General features: G+C 36.1%; 1 protein-coding gene across 1 annotated transcript in view; it reads right to left on the bottom strand.

Moving 5' to 3' along the window:
* Positions 1 to 21,317, bottom strand: part of LOC144449160 (transmembrane protein 132E-like) — a 47,640-nt gene that overhangs the window by 14,584 nt on the left and 11,739 nt on the right. The window contains exons 2-3 of the mRNA XM_078139635.1: positions 19,670 to 20,510; positions 12,526 to 12,663 (exon numbers count right to left, since the gene is read on the bottom strand). Coding sequence (XP_077995761.1) covers positions 12,526 to 12,663; positions 19,670 to 20,510 — 979 coding nt within the window. The remainder of the gene's footprint in view (positions 1 to 12,525; positions 12,664 to 19,669; positions 20,511 to 21,317) is intronic.

Below are 21,317 nucleotides of genomic sequence, written 5' to 3' on the forward strand. Positions count from 1 at the left end.
GCAAATGTGTCTGTTATTTATATTTTAATATTTTCATTTTGTGATGGTTACCACAGAAACCATATTATCAAATTAGTATATTTATCAACGATTAGTTATTACAAAACAATGGGCCATATTTGTAGTACATTGTTTATTTTCATCTTCCTCGTGTCATCATAGGGGGGGTGTTGTTAAATACTTGGGGAACTCAGGTAGATTTTACATACTTTAACAGAGTTTTTTTTGTAAAAGGTTGGGGACCCCAATAACAGAAAGGGGTACTATGGTAAAACTGACATAGTTTCCAATGTATTGTACAGTGAATTTGATGGGGGGCACTTCAGTAAAATTACTGGGGTGACTCGGGTAGATTTTACCTGCTTACCACCCTTAACAAATACACTGTTAAAGGGGCGCAAGCTGACTTTTATATGTGTTTGGGGATAAAGTTTATGGCATGTTTAAAAGGTACTCACAGTATTCTACTTACTTAACCATCACTTGAAACTGACTGAACTCAAACCTGTTGTAACTTATAAACAAGGCACTGATGTAATTTACTATATGTAGAGAAAAGTCCAAGCAAATCCCTACTATGCAACCAACTGTTCGAACAATGCCAGAAGACATTTGTAAAGTCATAGAAGGTATGCCTCGACATTAACATTATACTGGAATAGTTTCATCAAGGTTTTATGTTGAGTATTTTCACTTGAGTAAAAAGTTTATCAACTCAGCTTGTGTCACTTAATACTGAACCTTTCCAACGATATCAAGCTTATGAAATAATAATATGTCTAACTCAGGTGCAAAATTTAAAACAAAACAGCTTGCAGCTACAAAGTTGAAGAACCTGTTTTCGGCAACATACTGCTGTGTATTCGGGGACAACTGGTATTCATTGTTATGCTAGACAACATAGCAGGGAGCTAAGTGAACTAAGGGGTAGAGCCAGACATGTGTTTGTTTACGTGACCATGATTCTGTTATCTGTCTAGTTACATCCCATGGAGTAGACTAAAACATATAGCCATCTACATACAACTTTCATGGCCAAGTTTATTCTCATCATTTCCCTATAGTTCTTTATCTGGGGGTGTTCAGTGTTCAGCCAACTATCTAACTTCAATCAATGTGTGAAGTACATTCAGTAACCCTTGCTGTAATCATTCACCACGGCATGGGTTCTGAGCCTCCTTCCAACTCAATAGTACGGCTATTATTGGTGTATCAAGGCAGGAGTGAAAGCCTGACAGAGTGTCTAACTGATAGGCTCCTTATAATAGAAGCTCTTTCAGGTTAGCTTTCTCCGAGACTTGTCAGAGTGCCGGATGGTGGAGGGACAAAGGCGGACTTTTCAGGACACCACATCGATCCGTATTAATGTGAAGGCAACCATGAAAAATTGACTGGAGGGATGCGGGCAATCAGGCTTAACTGTTGGACGGCTAGGCAGTCCTGCATGATAGAACAAACAACAAGAATTGATGCCTGGCGACCAGCACATTATATTAAAGTGACCAAAAATGCAAGTTGGCTACCTTCTCACACCAAAAAAATCAGGAGTAGTATATATTTCTGAACTACATCTGTAGTCTGAGCAAATATAAAAAAGTTATCCTGTTTAGTTAGTACACTGAAGGGCTTACAAAATGAAATACTTTTTAGTTGCATGGTTTCTAAGCTCATACATCAAGATTTGATCAGTGTGGGCATTTTTACGACAAAATACCAAACTACATCCAATTGGTGAACTTTTAGAACCGATCGTAAATATAAAAATCTTTTCACTTTTTTATGGACCTGACACGCCAGACTGGCTGTTATTATATTTTCACCTGGATAATTTCAATTTATGAGTAATAGAGCAGCTCTCGTTGAGCTTAGTTCAGCCAAACAGCCATTCTCATAAATATATCAGTTTACGGCTATAAAATGTTACTACCTTTCCTGTGTGCATTCAGCAAAAGTTGAACCTTCACCTACTTGCTTGCAAAAAAAAAAAAGAACTGAAGTAATATTGGACGACTTCTGCATCTGTCTGGCTGTAAAATCTTGCTATTCATAAAACGACTCCATTAATGTTACCCCGGCTGGCTTACGACAGGAAGTAAAATTTTACGGATTTTCGAGCAGGGTACGGATTTGATGAAACTTGTCTGATTTTATTGATAAGTCAGAACCAGGTGCCTGGAACACTATGCTTTTATCTCAGCTATAAGGATTATACCAATCCCCTCAAAATAAAATTTATGGGATTTTTGTAATTCACCAGTGTACCTACTAAATTTTATGGAGAATTGCAATCGAAATTCGAGCGACGATTTTTCTCATTTCCTTCTAAGTTATATTTAAATCTCAGGATCAGATAAAAAAAATCTATTAATGTCTTCACTATTGTCAATATTACATCATTATCACCACCACAACACCCCAAAACCATCATTACAACCACACCCCCCACAAAAACCACCACCACCACCTTCATCATCATCACCACCACCATCACTATCACCACCACACCCCATAAAAACCATCATCATCATCATCATCATTATCACCACCACCACCACTATCATCATCATCGTCACTACTACCACCACTACCACTACCACCACCCCTATCCTCTAAATATCTAACCCAAATGTAGTGGTTCCGTAGCTTTTAAGAAAACTACAATTAGAAATTTATTTACAAAATTCAAATTCTGGACTGAACAAATTCAAATCAAAACCGACATAATATAATTCTGTTACCATGGCAACAACGGCAACATTTGCAAATAATTTTCACTAGCAAGTTAACAAGTACAAGATAACACCCTCTGACCATATGACTGTAATTTGAAATAGATTGTGATCTTGCGACCAGACTTTCCATATGTTGGTGAGCGTGATGAGGAGAATTTTTTATCAAAAGCATGAACAGTATATATAGAATAATCAGTGTGTAGTTTCCCTGGTCATATGGGGATAGTCTGTTAGAACTAAACAGGAAACTTGCAGTATATCCATGTATACTAAGAGTATGTGGGACCGAGTAAATCTGATGCCAATGTTGATACTGATGGTCGAATGGTATGCAGTTGACAAGCCCTTTATTTAGACACAACTTGCCGTGCTTGCAAGCGAAATCTTGCTATCACTGCATTAGCCAAGTCTCCTATCTATTACAAAAACTTATCAGATCGGAATTGAACTGCTAACCTGGGCATATGGTATAGCTTTATTTTTAATTTACACAAAAATGACTGTTTGTATGCGATGTTTAGGGCACATCATCAAATGTGAAAGTATATCCACTGAACCGTGCCAAGTTAGCGTTTTTTCTGGTTCCCTTGGTATTGTTGCTATGGCTTGCTAGCGCTTCATATTACAAGATATAATATCCCTCTTAAGCTGGGCTTAATTTCACTTCTGGAATGGAAAAATCAATAGAAGCTTGCACTGTACATAAAACCCAGCCGTTTCGATCAACAAACATTACCTCCTTCGGATGGCTCACACAATAAACACAGACATTATTGTCAAACACTTTTTTGTATCTTTCTCTATCTTTTCTGACTCTCGTTTATTTCATTGTACTCATCACTGCCTATCCAATAATCTTTTTCGGAATGCAAAAAATGGAGTTTTTTTCTTCCCCCCCAAAGGCAGTATTGGTTCCACTGAGTGAACTTACTCAAATGAGAATGTACAACACTGGGGCTTTTTTTAGGCAGACATACTTCAACAGTTACTGTAATGTGAGGAACCAACAAGGTAAATGGGGTAAAGTTTCGCTAATTAAAGCTCAACCACAACCGCTATAATTGCACTTTAAAAAGATTATGCCGAGGAAGTGTCAATATGTGAAACGAGATCAGCTAGGCAATTACCATAGTTCGGTTAATTATAGATCCGTGTGTCTTGTCATCTAGCGCTTTGTATGTTCAGTCGGCTTTTTAAGCCGCTGCATCAAATCATATCTCTGGAGTCTGATTGCTTCAAATGATAGGATGATCATCGGCAACTCTACCCGACACATGGACAATTGTATAGCCATATAACGACTAGATTACAACCAATGTTAGCTAGACCACATGCTATAGATCTCAGTTGAAAATATCAATGGTTTCGGTAACACAGTCAACCCTGGCATCTATATAGTGCGGTAATACAGTACAGTAAGAAGTTGGAGATGTGAGCTATCTACAATATGAATTTAAAAGAGATGCACTAGATGTAACTGGAGTATAATTTTTTTCAATCCGACAACCAACAATATATTCACTGAAAATTGTTTGAATACCAATAATTAGACATTGCACATATCAATTTGAGGTCAATTTATTCATAAGTAGTATAATAATAAGTTGAAATTGTGATTCATTGGGAACATTGATTTTTGGGTGCGGACCCAAAATTCAATTTGATTGGATTTATTGTACATTATTATGTGTACACTGCAGCTATACACAAATATGTTTACTTACGTGGTGATTCAATATGGTTCAGAATGTACAACAGTATGTCATAATGTCAAACAAAATAGTTTCAAAACATAATCCAGTTGCAGCCAGGGTAGCTTTAATCAACAAGCGACCTATCGGTCAGAATAGCTCCGCTGTTTTTTTTTTTAATTTAATTTTTTATTTTGGTGACATGTAGAAGTGGTTCAGGTCTTCAGCTCTTCGAGTCACTATGCAGTTTTGTTTTAGCGATGCAATAAAGTGGTTAGTGGTTTCATATGATGTCTCACTATAAAACACATTTTACACAGAAGTTGGTAATGTATTGTACTTTTATACCATAGTCACCATTTTATAACAAAAATCTACTGTTATGAAAAATTGCACAAAATCTCAGAAAAAAATGACTGGGAAATGCACACAAGAAAAAGAAAAAAAGAGGATTTTGAGGTTGGCTATAAGTAATTCCAGTGTCTTACAGCTGTAACCCTGGAAAATTTTAATGAAGAATGAAATAAACTAGGGATCTAAAATAATTTTGAGGCAATTTGAATTTCAATTTTCTAACAAATTTACAAAGTCAACAACATTCAACTTGTTCTAGTTGTGGTAGATATATATAGGGAAGAAATGTATTAATCGCCATCTTAGTTTCCGTACGGCGACAATCTCAAGTACCCGGAAGAGAGTCATTCTCAGCCATACGTTACAGTGGTAACACTCGTTCATGTTCGGTTACCTTTCACAAAGAAAACACAACGAAATGGTTGAAATGGTCTTTTTTTAATTTCTTTTCATCACAACAACAAAATCTGCGTGATCAAAAGTGTTGTAAACTAAACCAGAAAGAATTATCGGACTGGCTAAACTTCCCGATGAACTGGAAGGTCCTACTACTTCCAAGTAAGCCTCGATAGTACTATAGTACGTGAGAAAATCGTCTCAAACTAGCGATACAACTTTCAAAATATAACTTGACATGTCTTCATTTGTTAGAGTTATACAATTCAAGACGGGTTTTCACTCGAAAACAACAATTCTGTGAGTAATGACACTCTGAACGCAGCGATTTCTCAGACGATGTTACCACTGTAACGTATGGCTGACAACGACTTGCTTCCGGGTTAGTCCCTCGTGCATACGGGTGGATTGTCGGCGATTAATACATACATGTACATCGTCTGATATTTTAATTCACAGTGTTTTTTGTGACCGGCGCCTGTCAGCAGACTCTGCCATTTTTTTCATCATTCCATTGTATTTAAACCTTGTACTTGACATTTCGCAATATTTATAATTCTCAACAAAATACCTCAACATGCCTCACTTCGCTCGTACTCAAAGCAGCCCCGCACGTAGTCCTGCTTGCATACGGAGGAATTCGGGACTCGATTCTGACAATTGTCCCTCCCCCTCCGGTGTTTAGAGTCAAGTCAGTAATACAGACTCGTGCACCCGAGGACTACCCCGCGCGGTATGATCACTGACACTGATGACATGATGAGAGAGAACCTTTTCGGATTTACATGTAAAACGGGGAAAGATAAGCAAAACATAATGCAAAGTCTGAAGCCAAATTAAAGTTGTAATTATTTTAATTATTTTTACTTGCCAAATATTTGCATTTTGGAAAGGCAAGACACGTTCATGTCGTTTAACTTTACATGTGAACTGTCGGCCATATTTAAACTTCAACCGCATGCCTGGCATGCCCTTCCTTACGCAAGTTGTCTGAATTCTGGTTCACTGTCATTCCAAATTGCACGACAATATAGAATTAACCACAAGTTACATGTTATCTGAAAACATCACACTTTTATAGTGGGTCTGAAGTGTGATTTTAGTGAGTACTAAGAACGTCCCGTGTTGATACTCAAGATACTTGCTGTGGAAAATCGCTCGGTCGAATGAGGTCACCTTCAGCTTCTGGTCGAATCAGGATAGAGTATGCAAATGAGAATGTTGCGGATTGGCTGATAATGTAGAAGGGTGCAGAATTGGATTTGAAGTTTACAACCCTGTTTCGAACAAACGCTTGTCATTTGGGCGCCCAATGCGTAGAATTATGACTATAGCACATATTACATTGCTTGTTTGACGTCAATAGTGTCTTTTGAAAAGTGGCAGTTTACTTAAAGTCTCGTCGACTGATTTCCAATATGGCGTCGGTCATTATGCTCATTAACATATTCATTTTTTTTTTCAAATTACAAAAAAAAATCATAAAAAATAAAAATGAGGATGTGTTGACTTGAAATTAACAAATCTGAGTAAGCTACCCCCTGCGCATCAACACGCCAGATATCAAAGCAATCTAATAAGAGGTTTTCAAGGAGTTGATGAAAATGACATTTTATGAAAAAAAATCATAAAAAATTGAAAATGGCACAGATCAACTTGGCATGAACAAATCTGAATAGCCTCCCCCCAGGGAACATGCACACCAAATATCGAAGAATTCCGACTGTCACTTATGGAGTAGATAGTAAAAATATAAAAGTTTGACGGACACCTATGATTCACTCTACTCTCTATACCTCAATACCCACCTATACCTAAAGCTACGCTTTCAGCTTTCGCTGACAGCGGAGCTAAAAAGTTTGGTCTTGAAGAAAAATCTCAAACTTCTCCTTTAAGTAATCATTAATATATTTACATTAATATTATATTTTAATAAAAGTTTAGAGTTTATATTATAAATATATTATATTATCATTATTATTATTGCAAATATTGTATTTATTTTGGGCAGAATTGGGAAGATATGGCTTAGCGTCTAAACATTCTCCTTAGGTTCCTTTTATATTATACCTTACATTTATTGGCCTTATCAAACACCTCAATATTTGATTGGATTCAGAATCTGTCATGTTATATTTTCAATCTCTTTACAAATTAATGTTTTCTAAAAAAAGAAATTTGACACGATTTTTACTGCTCTGTATACTTCAAAAATTGTGAGTAATTTTAACCGTTTTTTAAAAAAAAAAAAAAAAATTTCTCACATCTGTTAAAAAGTTAGGTAATATCGCAGGCTTCCTTTCCAAAATTAAGGTGAAATTTGTCAAAAACTTTGTAAAAAATTTCATGAAAGTGACCACTTTTGATAGAAAGTGCTGGCGGGAATTGAACTTGGAAGTCATTTAGAATTGCAGTACTGACTGATACCTCCATCTGTAAAGTAGAGTATTACTTCATTCGAATTGTGAGGTTAGTACACTCTCTAGAAGAAAGTCAACACATTGACCAGTTCCTGCCACCAGAGGTCAGAGGTCATATCAGATGCTGACATACTAGCACACATGGCAATGACACCCATCTATACACACCTCACTCTATAGACATTGTTCAAAACAAAAGGAAATATATATATAACAGTAAACACACTGTCAAGGTAGCATGCTACCGTTTCACGTAGGACGGGACTGAGCAACACCTTTCACGAAAACACAGGGTTTATTATAAACATATTATTGATATATCCTTACAGGAGTTGTTATGGACACCTGCAAACAAAAGGTATATGGTGAAAAAAAATTAATTGAAAGGACCATGGCTCGAGAGTAAATAGAAAATTAACAAAGTGGGGCAAGAAAGAATGGATAATCCTGTCTTTTATGGTGGAGTTATTGCGTGCCACTCAAAGCTTTTCACCGACCTTTCTCTTGTGCCATTCTGACCTCTATCGCTCAAAAACTTTCCTAAGTAGAGCCTAACAAAAATGCTTAATAGTGAGGCCCACTGGCACTTCCCTCAACATGCAAAACCCAGTGTGTCCTGAGACCCCTGACAGCACTTTCCCCTTGTCTTGAAAATAACTCTGACGGTTTTGTTCCAGTAGAGAGCCATACAGTGGTTAAGCCGAGTGAGAGAGGTTTGTGGACAAAAGGACTGAGATGGAGAATGCCTGTCAGTGACAAATCCAATCGCCTTTCCATATATTGCCGTAGGGGATACCTACCCACTGATAATTTGGAGACTCAGACTTCACTGCCTCTGGATGAAGTCTGTTTACGATGTTTTGTGCTCAGATTGGTTACAACTCTACAACAATTTTGATATCTAAAACTGACTGTTTTTTTTATGAAATCATATTTTCTGAATTTTCAGTCCTGTATTTTCAGAAGTCTGCATACGACATTATGTGTGTGTGCTGAGAGTGGTTCCAGTTGTATCTAAAATCTAACTTTACAAAGGTGATTTAATGTTTTCATGACCTGTTTTTTCAGAAGTCTATGAATGACATTACATATGCTCAGATACCTAAATTTCACTCTGTATCGATGGCTTTTATGAAATAATATTTTATGAATTTTCATATCCTGTATTTTCAGAAGCAGTTTGATAGGATGCTCAGATTGTTTTTTATGAAACAATATTTTCTGTTCATATAAATCGAAAATATTCTAAGACTTGTGATGTCAGGCACGTATACCCTTTTAGGCTTTGCAGCCTCTTGTGTAGTCATTTTCACCTGCAAGCTCACTTTCATCAACTATTATGACATTTCTTATCACAAATATCTTAACAAATTTACCTTTAAAATACTTTCATGAAATCTTGTTAGGTTTTTGCAGCCTTGTGTAATTTTCACACTAGTTCACTTTTGACCAAATTATTACAATATTTCACATTCACTGGCATAATCACATAAATGTTTCCAAGTTACAAATGCACTTTCAAAAATATCTTTCATAAAATCTTGCCAAATAAATATAGCTATAAACAATTAGTGCAATCTTACCCTAAAATTTATCAGAAATTTGTTCCCCAAAAATACTTTCAAAAAAATTTGAGTGTTGTGTCTTGTTTCAACCACAAAATTTCTCCTAAATTCTGCAGTGTCATAATGCACTGACAATGACTGAAAATAAACTGTGGAATTATACTTTTAGAATCCAAGAAACAGAGATGAAAAAGTCTTGTAAAGTTTGGATATTTCATATACATGTATATGAGAATGAAGCATCCCTACTGTTGATGGAAATTTGAGTAAAATCTATTTTATTAAACAAAAATTTATATTAATCTTACTGTTCCTAAACAATCACTGTTATGAGATATGGACCGAACACACACAAAATAAGATCTGTTTCTAAAACACAACTAAAGCTAAAGTTTACCTCAGTTAGAAATTTGAAATTTGTTTGATCAAAGATCTTAAAATTTTCTGCCCCCCCCCCCCCCCCCCCCCCCATTATACCATCGATAACACTGTAATCTGTACACAAACATCATATCCAGAAAGTTATCAAGTTTTGACTTCGCAGTGTCGTACTACAATCTAGTTGGCAGCAGTACAAGTCAAACTTCACCAATTCAAAAGTCAGGTCCTCAACTCTATACACAAGAACTGGGAGATTGTTTCCAATTCAAAGCTATGAATTATTTGCCCAGGTTATCACAGAATAGCTTCTCAGTGGGTTAAAGCTGAGCAAGCAATTTCATGCTTGGATGGCGGACACTGGGTGTTCCCTCTTGCCGTCTGTTTGAAGCAGTCAACCAGAACTCACGGTAGAACTGAGACACCTCACTACATCGGGGGTACAAGCCTTGAGAAAAACACTTTTGATTTGCTTTGTACAAACTGTTGGCCTGCCTTATTTACTATTTCGCTTTCCAGTTCAATTGACACAAGAAAGTTAATACGCACTCAGACACCTCTAGCACTAACAGTTGTTAGCTGAATCTTTCTTCACGAGTGTATTTTAATGAAGAATTTTGCTTTGAGGCTTTCACCTGTACATGCAGAATGTAGACCCAATCATTTAGTAGAAACTCAGCAGGCTACCTAAAATCATTAAATAACACAACACAATACACAGTGCCCGATTTCATTTCTTCGCTAAATTGTCACGAACTTTTCAGCCATAGCAGCGTGAACGGCTGCATTTTTCCCATCTTCTGCAGGGTTACTTGGTAGATACTTTTATCATCAATTAATTACTGGCTGAGAGCAATTCTAGCGTAGTCATGACAACGCGTTGAAAAGCATTTACCATAGCAAGTCTCCTGAAGGCAAAAATTAAACCTTTGTTTCTGAGACAGTGTCCGTTTGAAAGCTGATACAAAGAGGCGCTGCGCAGGAGAAAATTGGCCGGCATCTGTTGTGCATGTCCTTAGACTGCCTTCATTCATTGTTTGTGGTAAAGGGTAAAGTGACGTGACTTCACAGAAGTGTGAAAGCTAGAAGAACCATCTTTGTGTGATTTTTTGTTAAAAATGTGTACCATGAAAGCAAACTTATGTCAAACTCACTCCTACGATGTATATTCTATACAATGTACCCAAAAATATCTACCCCCCCCCCCCCCCCGATTTTTCCCAAATCTGCCCCACCACCAAATTAAGATCCTGCCAAACTCATGCCTATGACTTGCGTACTATACCCAAAATATAAGTGCTCTCCCACGATTTTACCTTATCCACGCCATTCAAACAAGCTTATGCCAAACTCGTAACGCACCCAAAATATCAACCGTGCACTTCCCAAAATTTTACCAAATCCTCACCTTGCAAACAAACTTCCACCAAAACTCACTCAAATGACGAATGTACTACACACCCAAAAATAATACAAAATTACGTACAAGAAAACAACTGTCATTTGCACGAGTTTCAAACGAAATCTTTTACTGTACTACCGCCAGCTATAAAACTCAGTTCAGTTATATTTAGTCTTTGAAGTAAAAACAGCCAATGCATCAACACCTACCTATTCGCCATCAAATTAAAGCCATTGTAAATCACTGCATAAAGTAGACATTAAGACTACTTGAGTAAAACACATATTGTATTTTTGACATATACTGGAGTTTCTTTTTTCAAATCATTTCATGCTCACAGCTTTTGATATAAGCTGACATTTTTGAAAATATTTTGACATTTCTAGATGTGAGTTGATCTGTACAATCAAGAAATGATATTCACGATTTGACGAATATGAAATTTTTTTCTAGAAATTTCAGCACGACAGCGATATATACCTTTGCTTCACCTAAAAGTACTGAAAACATCCAAACTTTCAGGTGCATCACAAAAATGAATCCATATTGACAAATTTTGTCACCATTTTTTCTTTCTGTCGTAATTTTGTTTATGTTTGAGTTTATTATTTATTTATTTGTGTGTGTGTGGGGGGGGGGGTGTATGTGTGGGTGGTGTGGAGGGGGTTATGTGTTATTCGTGACAAGGAAAGTGATTTCCAATAATTTTGAAAAAAAATACAGAAAATATCTTTTTAAGTTATTCCATTCTTTTGAAGTGACTGAAATATTTTTTTGACTTTCTCAACCTTCTTATTGTCATATTTTGCCACTTAATATATTTTTTTTACTACTTAACGTGATTTTCAGTGACTCTCACCACATAAGTAACATTGCAAAGTAAAGATGTTTTTTCTAAACACATTTTTTGCCCTCAGCTGTATATATTTTCATGAAATTTCAGTTTATAGTGCTCATATATATTCCATGATTAAGCAAAAACAGTTTTGAAATGTGAATTTTTTAAAAATAAATTCCTTGAGGTGAGGACACAATGTGCAAATTTTGCAAATTTGTGACATTTTCTACACGTTTTCAAAAACAAACAACTATGGTTGAAAAAACCATAAACTTATTTTTGTCTGAATAATTAATCACTACTTTCAATTCAAAATCACTTCTTGTTCACAAGTGGTTGATTTCCCAGTTGCCAGATTGCATGAGACGACATCGCTTATGTTGTTATGTTAAAGTCTTGTTTGTCATTATTACATTTGAAATCACACTTTCATCATAAAATGGTCGAAAGACATGTTGATGTCTTTAATTATGAGTGATTTTATAGAGCAAAGACTAAGCGCACTGGTAAACCCTGGGTATGGTCAGGTGAAAACCATCCCCTCAGAGTAGGGCGTGCAAACCATATACGCACACAGAGTACATCATGGCATTGTAAGGGGGAGACACACACTGCATCTTGGAACCAACACAGGTTTACTGCATCTTTCACTTTTTCACCATGCATCATTTCGCATCTCGTCATTTCTCGTGTCACACTGACAGGATATTTTCTGAGAATCGAGATGAAAACAGTAGAATAAAACTTACCTTAGCTGAGTTGGTTGACTGATTTCAGCATTGATAAGGACAGTTGACTGTTTGTCATTGACAGCTGATGTCACAACCCAACCACTTCCCTCAACTTCATGGACGGAGTCAAACTTGACACCTCTCTTGGCTTTGGCTCTGTAGCAAAAAAAAGACAAGAAAAGAGAGAGGTCATGGGTCAGGTCAAAGGTCATCATATATGAAAATATCAAAAACAAAACCAATAAATTTTTGATGCTAAGGGCTAAATATTTTTAATAACTCAAAAACTGAGTACCAGTGTACATGTTTGTATGTAGATGTACATGTATGCATCTGTGTATGTTTGTGTGTGTCTGGGTTTGTGCTTTACTACAGAGTGTACTACTGCAATATCACATATTCATCTATCAACTGGTTTCCCTGTTTTGTACTGCTAAGCACTAGACCAGATAACCTTGTAATAATGGACACAGCTGTCTGCACAGCACCTCACATCACTACATACTCATTTTTCTACAATATCACCCTTTCTTAAACCCTAATAAAACAAAACATCCATTTTATACCAAAAAACACACTATCAACATGATGCATCACATTATAAATTACATTGTGTACCGACGATCTATCTCTGTAAATACCTCAAAAAAGTTGACAACCCCAAAAAACACAGATTTGGATCTTTTAATAGTAGCAAGTACAAGTTTAATTAGAGCCTGCCCCATCTCCCTGTTATCAGGAAGGCCAATATCCTAATTAGCTGTAGCTAAGTTATCATACTATCCTATCTCAATGACAAGATAACCAAAATGACATGACAAGATGAACAAACAGAGCCTTCCTGGGGTCAAAGGTCAAATGCAAGTTGACAACACAAATCCAAAGTTAATTTGTATTTAGTTATGCTGTATTTAGGAGAGAATAAATTAATCGTTATTGTCATCTATGGATATTGTGATGTATATTACATAGTTCAGAAATGGCGCGCGGGGGGGGGGGGGGGGGGGGGGGGGGGGGGACACCCAAAAAACTTAGTGACCAGGTAAAATATGACATATTGATAGGATAATTTACAAGACAAAGAGATCCCATCTTGTTCTTGTTTATTTTCAAACATAAATAGTACAAGGTATAATAGTACTTCCTATGTGCATAGACAACTTCAAAAGTTTGCCTTCATCACTTTTATCACCACTTTATTTCACATCAAAATTTTTTTTCTAAATTAACAATAGATCGCTACTAACAGTCTCTTTGCATTAATTTTAGGTGCAAATTGTAATGAATTTAAATATATTATCATATGTAATCAATTTATCCAATTTTAGAGCTCAAATTTCATTTTAATATCAATTTGAATATTGATGCTTTCTATATGCATCTCATTTTGTTTTCAGTTTGCTAAATGCAAGTATGTAAATTTTAGCTGACTATCCCTCTAGTGATGGTACTCTAATATTCCAGTTCAAAAACACTTGTGTTAGTAATATATATATATATAAGTGAAATGACAACTTTTACCTAACACTTTCATATCGCACTTTCCATACACAATAAATGTCGCAAACTTCAAAGCAAATGTAACGGATATCTCAATATAGAGCTGGTAGAATATTATCAATATACAAAACACTTCCATTTGAGGGCAGTTGATTTGCATACATATGGTGTGTCTCCTGATAACATTAATATCCCATGTTGTACTCACATTTTATTTCAAAAATTCTCCTTTATGAAAAACCAACATTAGCTATTTTTTTTTCCTTCACTGACTTTGATATTGATACAAGAGTTTATATTGAGTTGTATTTTGGCCTGTAGTTTATTAGCAGAAAATATTTTCGAAACATTTCTTCCACTGAAAACTGACATCAGCTGTTTTGTTCATATTTCTTCACTATTTTCAATGTTGATACAAAAGTCTATATTATGTTGTACTTTTGGTCTGTAGTTTATTCATTTTAGCAGAAAAATATTTCGCTAAAATAAGTGTAAAAATTTGCAAATATATTTTCAAACAATTCAATATAACTTAATGTCAATAACCAAAAATGTCAGTTTAAGTCCTAGCATGCTAACAAAAGTTTTATAATAAGAATTTTATAATAAATTTTTACTGTGTTATTTTTTCCATAAGCTTGTACCAACAATCTCATGGCCAATTTTGAAAAACCCAATTTTCATAATTTTTTTGTTAATTTCTACTTTTTCTTGAGCCTAACGTTTTCAATCCAAAATTACACCAATACATTTTGGTTTTATAATTTTTTCACCATACAAAAAATTTGCAAAACATTTTTTAAAATCTTGAATATTAAAATTTGTGAACTGCCAATGTGTGTTTATCACCAATACTACAAAAATGGTCTAAAATGAACGGTAATAATGATTTTCTTCATTATATAATCATTTTAATTTAGATTGAACCGTTTTAGATTCAAGTGTTTGTCCACCTACTGTTAAGTTACATTCATTACCACAGACAGACATGAGTGATGACTTTTCTACATTTGTTGGTTCTATACCTTCTAATGAAACTGCTGTCAAGTACCTCCTCAGTTTTGTCACTCTGGTTTTTTGATTACCGCTCACTAAGTAGAACTTGTTAATTGTGAAACAGAAAGCAGTAAGTGGATTATCTTCATTAACTTGAACTGCTGAGTGTTAACAACCTTTTTACTCCGATGATTGAATAAACACAGTTTGGCATTCAAGCATCTCAGCTTGATTTTCAGTTTCCTAAAAACAGATGCATACAATCTTAATCCTATTACCCAAACCTGGTTATTTTCAGTCACTGCTTTTGTTGGCCGTGGAAGGGGCAACCAATGATAAGCTGCAGTCTGTAGGCTTTGTTTGGCCTTGCACAGTGATGTCAGGTTGCGGAACAGCACCAGCATAAAAGCCCAGAGTGCATATTTAATATTGACTGCAACCAGTCGGACAAAAGGCATGGTTTTCACAGACACTGAGGTGGGAATTGACTCAAAAGGAACATTCTACAAACTTTGTATCTAGTTTTATCTTCCACTCAAATCCTATCACTCTGCTGAATGCGTTTGCTCATCTCATTAAAATTCATCGCGACCATAGAGCCATTTGGAGTGAACAAAAGGTCCATCTTCTCGCCTTACTTACCTATTCACTTGCATACAGGCTAACTCGACACTGTCAATTCCCTTTCTGTTGTTTTAAAGCCTCTACCCTCAGGCCATTGAAATTCTCTGTTATTAGATCTAACTCTCGCACAATGAAGCAAAATTCAAAAGTTTGCTAGAACAACATTCGCCTGTACTGAAGCCTCCTGTGCTTGTTTTCATCCCCTACAATTGGTTGTCTCATGCTGTATTTTCTTTGTATACTTGTGTTTTTTTTTATCAAAGGATGGGTTGAAAACTCACTAGTTTCAAGCCAGAAGGTGATTGTCTGCAGTTGTTTCTTATGCAACAATTTAGAAGTCACCCAACAAAAAAAAAAAAAATCTCAGTATTTTTTTTTCTGTTTCCCCGTCAGAAAAATAGTCACATTGCATAGTATTAGTACTTTTTTTTAATGCCCAAATGCTGGTGAATCATTTCAGAATGTATCATGAGTAAATAAATATACACACTTGGACATGGTTCAGAAGTACAAAAAATATACCAAATTTAACTAACTTCAGAAGCAAATACCGTAACATCACAACATTTGATCTCATCCCCATATTATCCTTCCGTGATACGAATTCCATCGACCCAAAAACCAGACAAAATAATAAATCCATTATCATCTGTAAACTATTAATTATTCTGATTCTTGGCTGTCAATTTAAGGTAAAAACTCATCGTCTCTATACAGATAATGGATTCAAGGATTCTCTCCTGTGACCAACAGAGAGAAGTAATTTATTATCCCAACTGGAAGGCCACGCGACTCCCACAGGAATCTTCCATCAAACATTACACAACAAAACAAGTTTCTCCCTTCACGGACGAGTTGAGTTGAGGTGGGGATCAGGGGGAGGGGGAGGGGAAGGAGGAGGTGGTGGCTGAATAAAGGGGATGTCGTCATGTATTTATCTATGTTATTTATGTCTGCATAAGTATAAGACTATTTTTAAATCTGTGTATCTGGATTGGTCAATCTGCCCTGGGGGGAAAGGACAATCAAAACTTCCAATCTGACGTTGTGAATTAAAGACATCTTCCCTTTAGTCTGTACATCATTTATAACTTCCACTGTTTCACTGTTACGGCTTGACTTCTCAGTTTGATAAATGACTTCACTGTCTCTGCTCCACTCTGCTCTAACAGCAAATAAAACGAACCACTTTTCACAACAGTGTCTGCACATACATCTCAATCAGCCTGTTTCCCTACCAAAACTATATAGGCAACATAACTTTACCCCAAATTTTACCAAAAAATTTTGTAAATTTCAGGAATCAAATTAAAACACATTTTCCTTCTTTCTATACCTAGATCTGTCAGATTTTTAATTTAATAAAACCCTAATTGACGAGATTAAAATGGAAAAGCTGGGACTGAAAATAATTACTATCAAAAATTTGTTATATATAAACATGGCTACCCCTGATGTCAAAATCTCTGAAATGTGGATAGGGATCTTTCCTTCTTTGACATCCTTACAACTTAATATACATGTCAGGAAGTGAGATCTGGTTGTCTAGGCTGAGAGAGCGAGCAAGAGAGACTTTTGGACTTTGGTGATTATGTAACGCAAAGATTGGCTGACAAGATAGACAAACCTGATAGGGGAGACTAGCATCTTGCCAGTTGTCAGGATTATACCTCTCTTCAGATCAAAAACAAACCTTGAAACTGATAATGAAATTCAATCAAACTCACACTGTGTCTGTCTCTATCTGTCCAAGATAGACAGAATATAACGCCAGTACAAAAATAAATTGCCAAGTAAGAGACCCAACACTTGTCTACCACACAGATAAGGTCTACCTGCGTCTGGCATACTCCCTGATATAAATGTACCTGATAGAATACACTTTATAAAAATGTCGCATTTTGATCAAATTTTCTACACATAGATAAAGTCTACCAGAATCTGGTACACTCACGATATAACTGTACACTATATTAAACGTTAAACTTTTGATCGAACTTTCTATATTGCATGATACCTATCACTAAATCTGAAACTAAAACTGTTCTCTCCTTATCCTCATTGACTTTCTTGAGGTAACTTCTTAGTCAAAATTTGAAATATTTCAAAAACTTTATCAGTTTCCTAATTTGATTTCATAATATTACATAATAGTATGGTCTTTCTTACAACTGTATCACTGGTTCTGGTACCAGATTTGAGCATACATGTTCCAAAATGTATGTGTACACCTCCATTCGTCGTAATGTAGGTGTTAGATATTCAAATCTGCTAGTTTGGTTTAACAACCAATACGACCATGATAAGATCTGCTTACACAGTATCAACAATACATGGAGATATGACTTTAAGATGACGCCCCAGAATATTGCACAAGTTCAAAACTGAACAAGGAACCGAAGACATCTTCTCAAATTTTCCATGAATCCCCTTCACAGCCATCATTGCGTATCATATGTTTTCAATTCCCCCCAGATACGTTTAAAGATGAAAACAAAATTTGACATTTCATTTCATTTCAATAACTATATCTTAATCTTTTTACATGGTAATCTTATAATTAAATATTCTAATCTCAGTCTGGTTTCAGTTGTGTCCAATGATAGTGTAATGTCAACGGAATTACATAAAGTCAAAAATATGGCTACTGGAACCACCAGTATAATGTGACTAGTCTGGTCACTCTCCCGACTTATTGCATAATATGTTGCTAGAATTTTGTAAGTCTGATAGCAGAGGATGACAACATTTAGTTGCAGTTCGTCGTTTGTACTTTTACGCCATTTTCATACTCATTTCATGCAGATTTGAACATCAACCAACACTTTTGGAGAAAAACCCAGGTTCTGGGTTTCAAGTCAAAATACTGTTTCTGGCGACAATTTTGGCGCAAAATAATTTCAAAATGTTTCAGGAAATTTTCTTGAAATCTTAATTACATTTTGGACTAGATACATAGATATATTCCTTGTTAGTAACCTCTGTCAAATTACTGACTATAAAAGTGACCAAATTTAGAGTTTGAAAGAAATTTTTCATTAAATAGTGTACAATATAATATATAGTTTGATCTAACCCCACCCCCACCCTAACCCCCCACCCCCCACCCTAACTAGGAAACATACCATATTTTGCTTCTGTTCAGTCATGGTACCATGTCCTACAACATCTTATCTAATATTTACCCTAAATGTAAACTTTACATCAGAAACTGTGCATGCTATACAAATTTGAAAGTATTCTATCATAAAACAATTTTCCATAACTAACACAGTCACTATGTTTATCCAACAAGTAAATTATCACTATTAAAGTTTAACATCCCCACACATGGTTGTGTGTGAGAAATTGAACTTTTGCTACAAGAAACGTGCAGAAGAGTTGGTTCCTTTGCAACGACTCTTTTCCAAATGTGTATGGGTTCATTCCTTGCCTGGATGGAGATGAACAAATACCAATTGAGAGCTCTCTGTTCATGCAAGGTTACTTCTGTCTTTTTTTCTTGGCATGCACATATATTGTGCATGCTTGACGGCTCATGGACACCTACAGTTCATCGACATTAAAACTACAAGGTCCAGTTGTCTTGTGGATAACCTAAAAAAAGGTGTCTCAGTGATGTGCAGTAGGATAGACCATACCCATTGCCATCCTATGTTTGGTAAGCCATCAAATATCAAATCTCACTGCATCATCTTGTACTTGACCCTCTGAGTACTAAGATTGTCAAAATTACATATTTTTTATCTCTCTGTTTTTCACAAACTAGGTCTATCAGACAAACGTACATGTGCATGTTTATATATGAGTCAGTATGACTTTGTACATCATACATGTCACCTTTCATTGTACCATCACACTGCTACTTTTCTGTTGATTAACTACTGCACTTGTCTGTGCATGTGTGTGTGTCTGTCTGTCTGTGTCTGTGTGCATGTGTGTGTGTATATGTCTGTGCACATGTACATGTATGTGTGTGTGGGTGGGTGGGGAGGGGAGGAAGTAATAACACACATGTGGGGATAAGGTGTGTAGTACCTACCTGATTGAAAAGGTGGATAACGTTGAATTCGGTGGGAGAACAACACTGATTTGAAATCTGCTTCCCGGAAAAAGATCACGTTGTGGGATTTTCAACCAAATATGAGGATCATCCATAATCATCTCAAAATTCCTTGACGACGGAATCATCGTGACATCGCCAATACGATATAGTTCATGTTCTTTTTCACTACCCGACGACGTCCCAACTCGGATCGAGTTGCCACTACTTTGTTCACAGGACGAATTCTCCTCATAGTCCTCTATCGTGTAATAAACTTTGATTTGATCCCTTCCTGTGTGTTCCATCTCATTCCACCAACTGTCGGGTACGGGAACTTCAGCCAGGCAGATGAGTTTGCGACCGAACGGTTTGCACGCCGCATTTCGTTTGTGCTCATTGTACAAAAGATGAAGTTTTAAACAGGGAACTTCTTTATGTATATTGGCAACGGTGGCTCCATTATTGTGCCCAGCTAGTCCCTGTGTCACATGAAACACAACTTTTACGTTGGAATTCGATGCCCTAATATCTGATTTAATAATATATGTGCTGATATCAACATGCGAGTAATATTTACGCGAGGTATTCAGCCTCAGAGTGTCTTGTTGAACATTGAAAGGTCCATATAAAGCTCTCACTATATGATTTTGTGGGTGCACAACTCCTAGTAGTGCTTCTGAAAAGGTTTCTGTAGAATTGTCTTGATTGCTCGGACTACTTGCTACAACATTGTTCCTGAGAAAAAAAATTCCATTTGGATCTATAACGGAGAACTCCGCTTGAAGGTGGGGTAGATTACTCCAGTTGTCCTGGTTACTGTGCTTTCCTGAACTGACCACTGCATGAAAAGAAAGCAGAACAGATAGACATGTTAGTCAACCGATGTAGGTTTTCGAATCCTGATCAATATTTGTGCAGTGAGGACAGAATATTTACCAAGCCGACATAAATGTGTGGATGCACGAAATAGTCAAGATATTGGCAAAACACATGTGCCTTTCCTTTGTTGATATTGGTTAGCTTGGTGTTTGCTTTTCGGCTGATAACAATGCAAAGTCATTCACACTCAACCAATGCGGCCTCTTTTTTTTTCTTGAAAATGAATTGCAGATTACGTTCTGTATGTTTACAGCTCACACCTGAGACAAATGTACACTGGGGTTTGAGGAGTACTTCAAGGCTCTCAGCCATCATGTAACCATATTAGACATACAATTACACACATCAAACTTTTACTTAATCACAAAGACTGATAGATACACATTTTTTTTTTCACAATTCCCCCACATTCTTTTCAAATCCTCTGATGCCATTTCTCTGAACTGTTTCAAATTTGAAGTCATTCTCGTCTGGCATTTGTTGACAAGAATTGCACCTACACAAAGGATAGAAAACTTTTATCAGGTGCGAACTACATTTCTGGAGTGTGATGCAAGTAACAAAAGGGTATATTACACATTGTTCAATAAAGTTACCCAAAAATGCACCAACTCAGAAGCTCCAAATATTCTGACCAGGTCAAAATCTTGTGCTAAAAATTCTTGAGCTGAGATGCAAGTAATAAAAAGATGTTGCAAAATTCATTAATTTGTCAAAAAAAAAAAAAATCTTCAATTAAATACATTGAGGAATTCCTCTGGGGTTT

The sequence above is a fragment of the Glandiceps talaboti genome, chromosome 18 (assembly GCF_964340395.1).
Source record: "Glandiceps talaboti chromosome 18, keGlaTala1.1, whole genome shotgun sequence".
NCBI lineage: Eukaryota > Metazoa > Hemichordata > Enteropneusta > Spengelidae > Glandiceps > Glandiceps talaboti.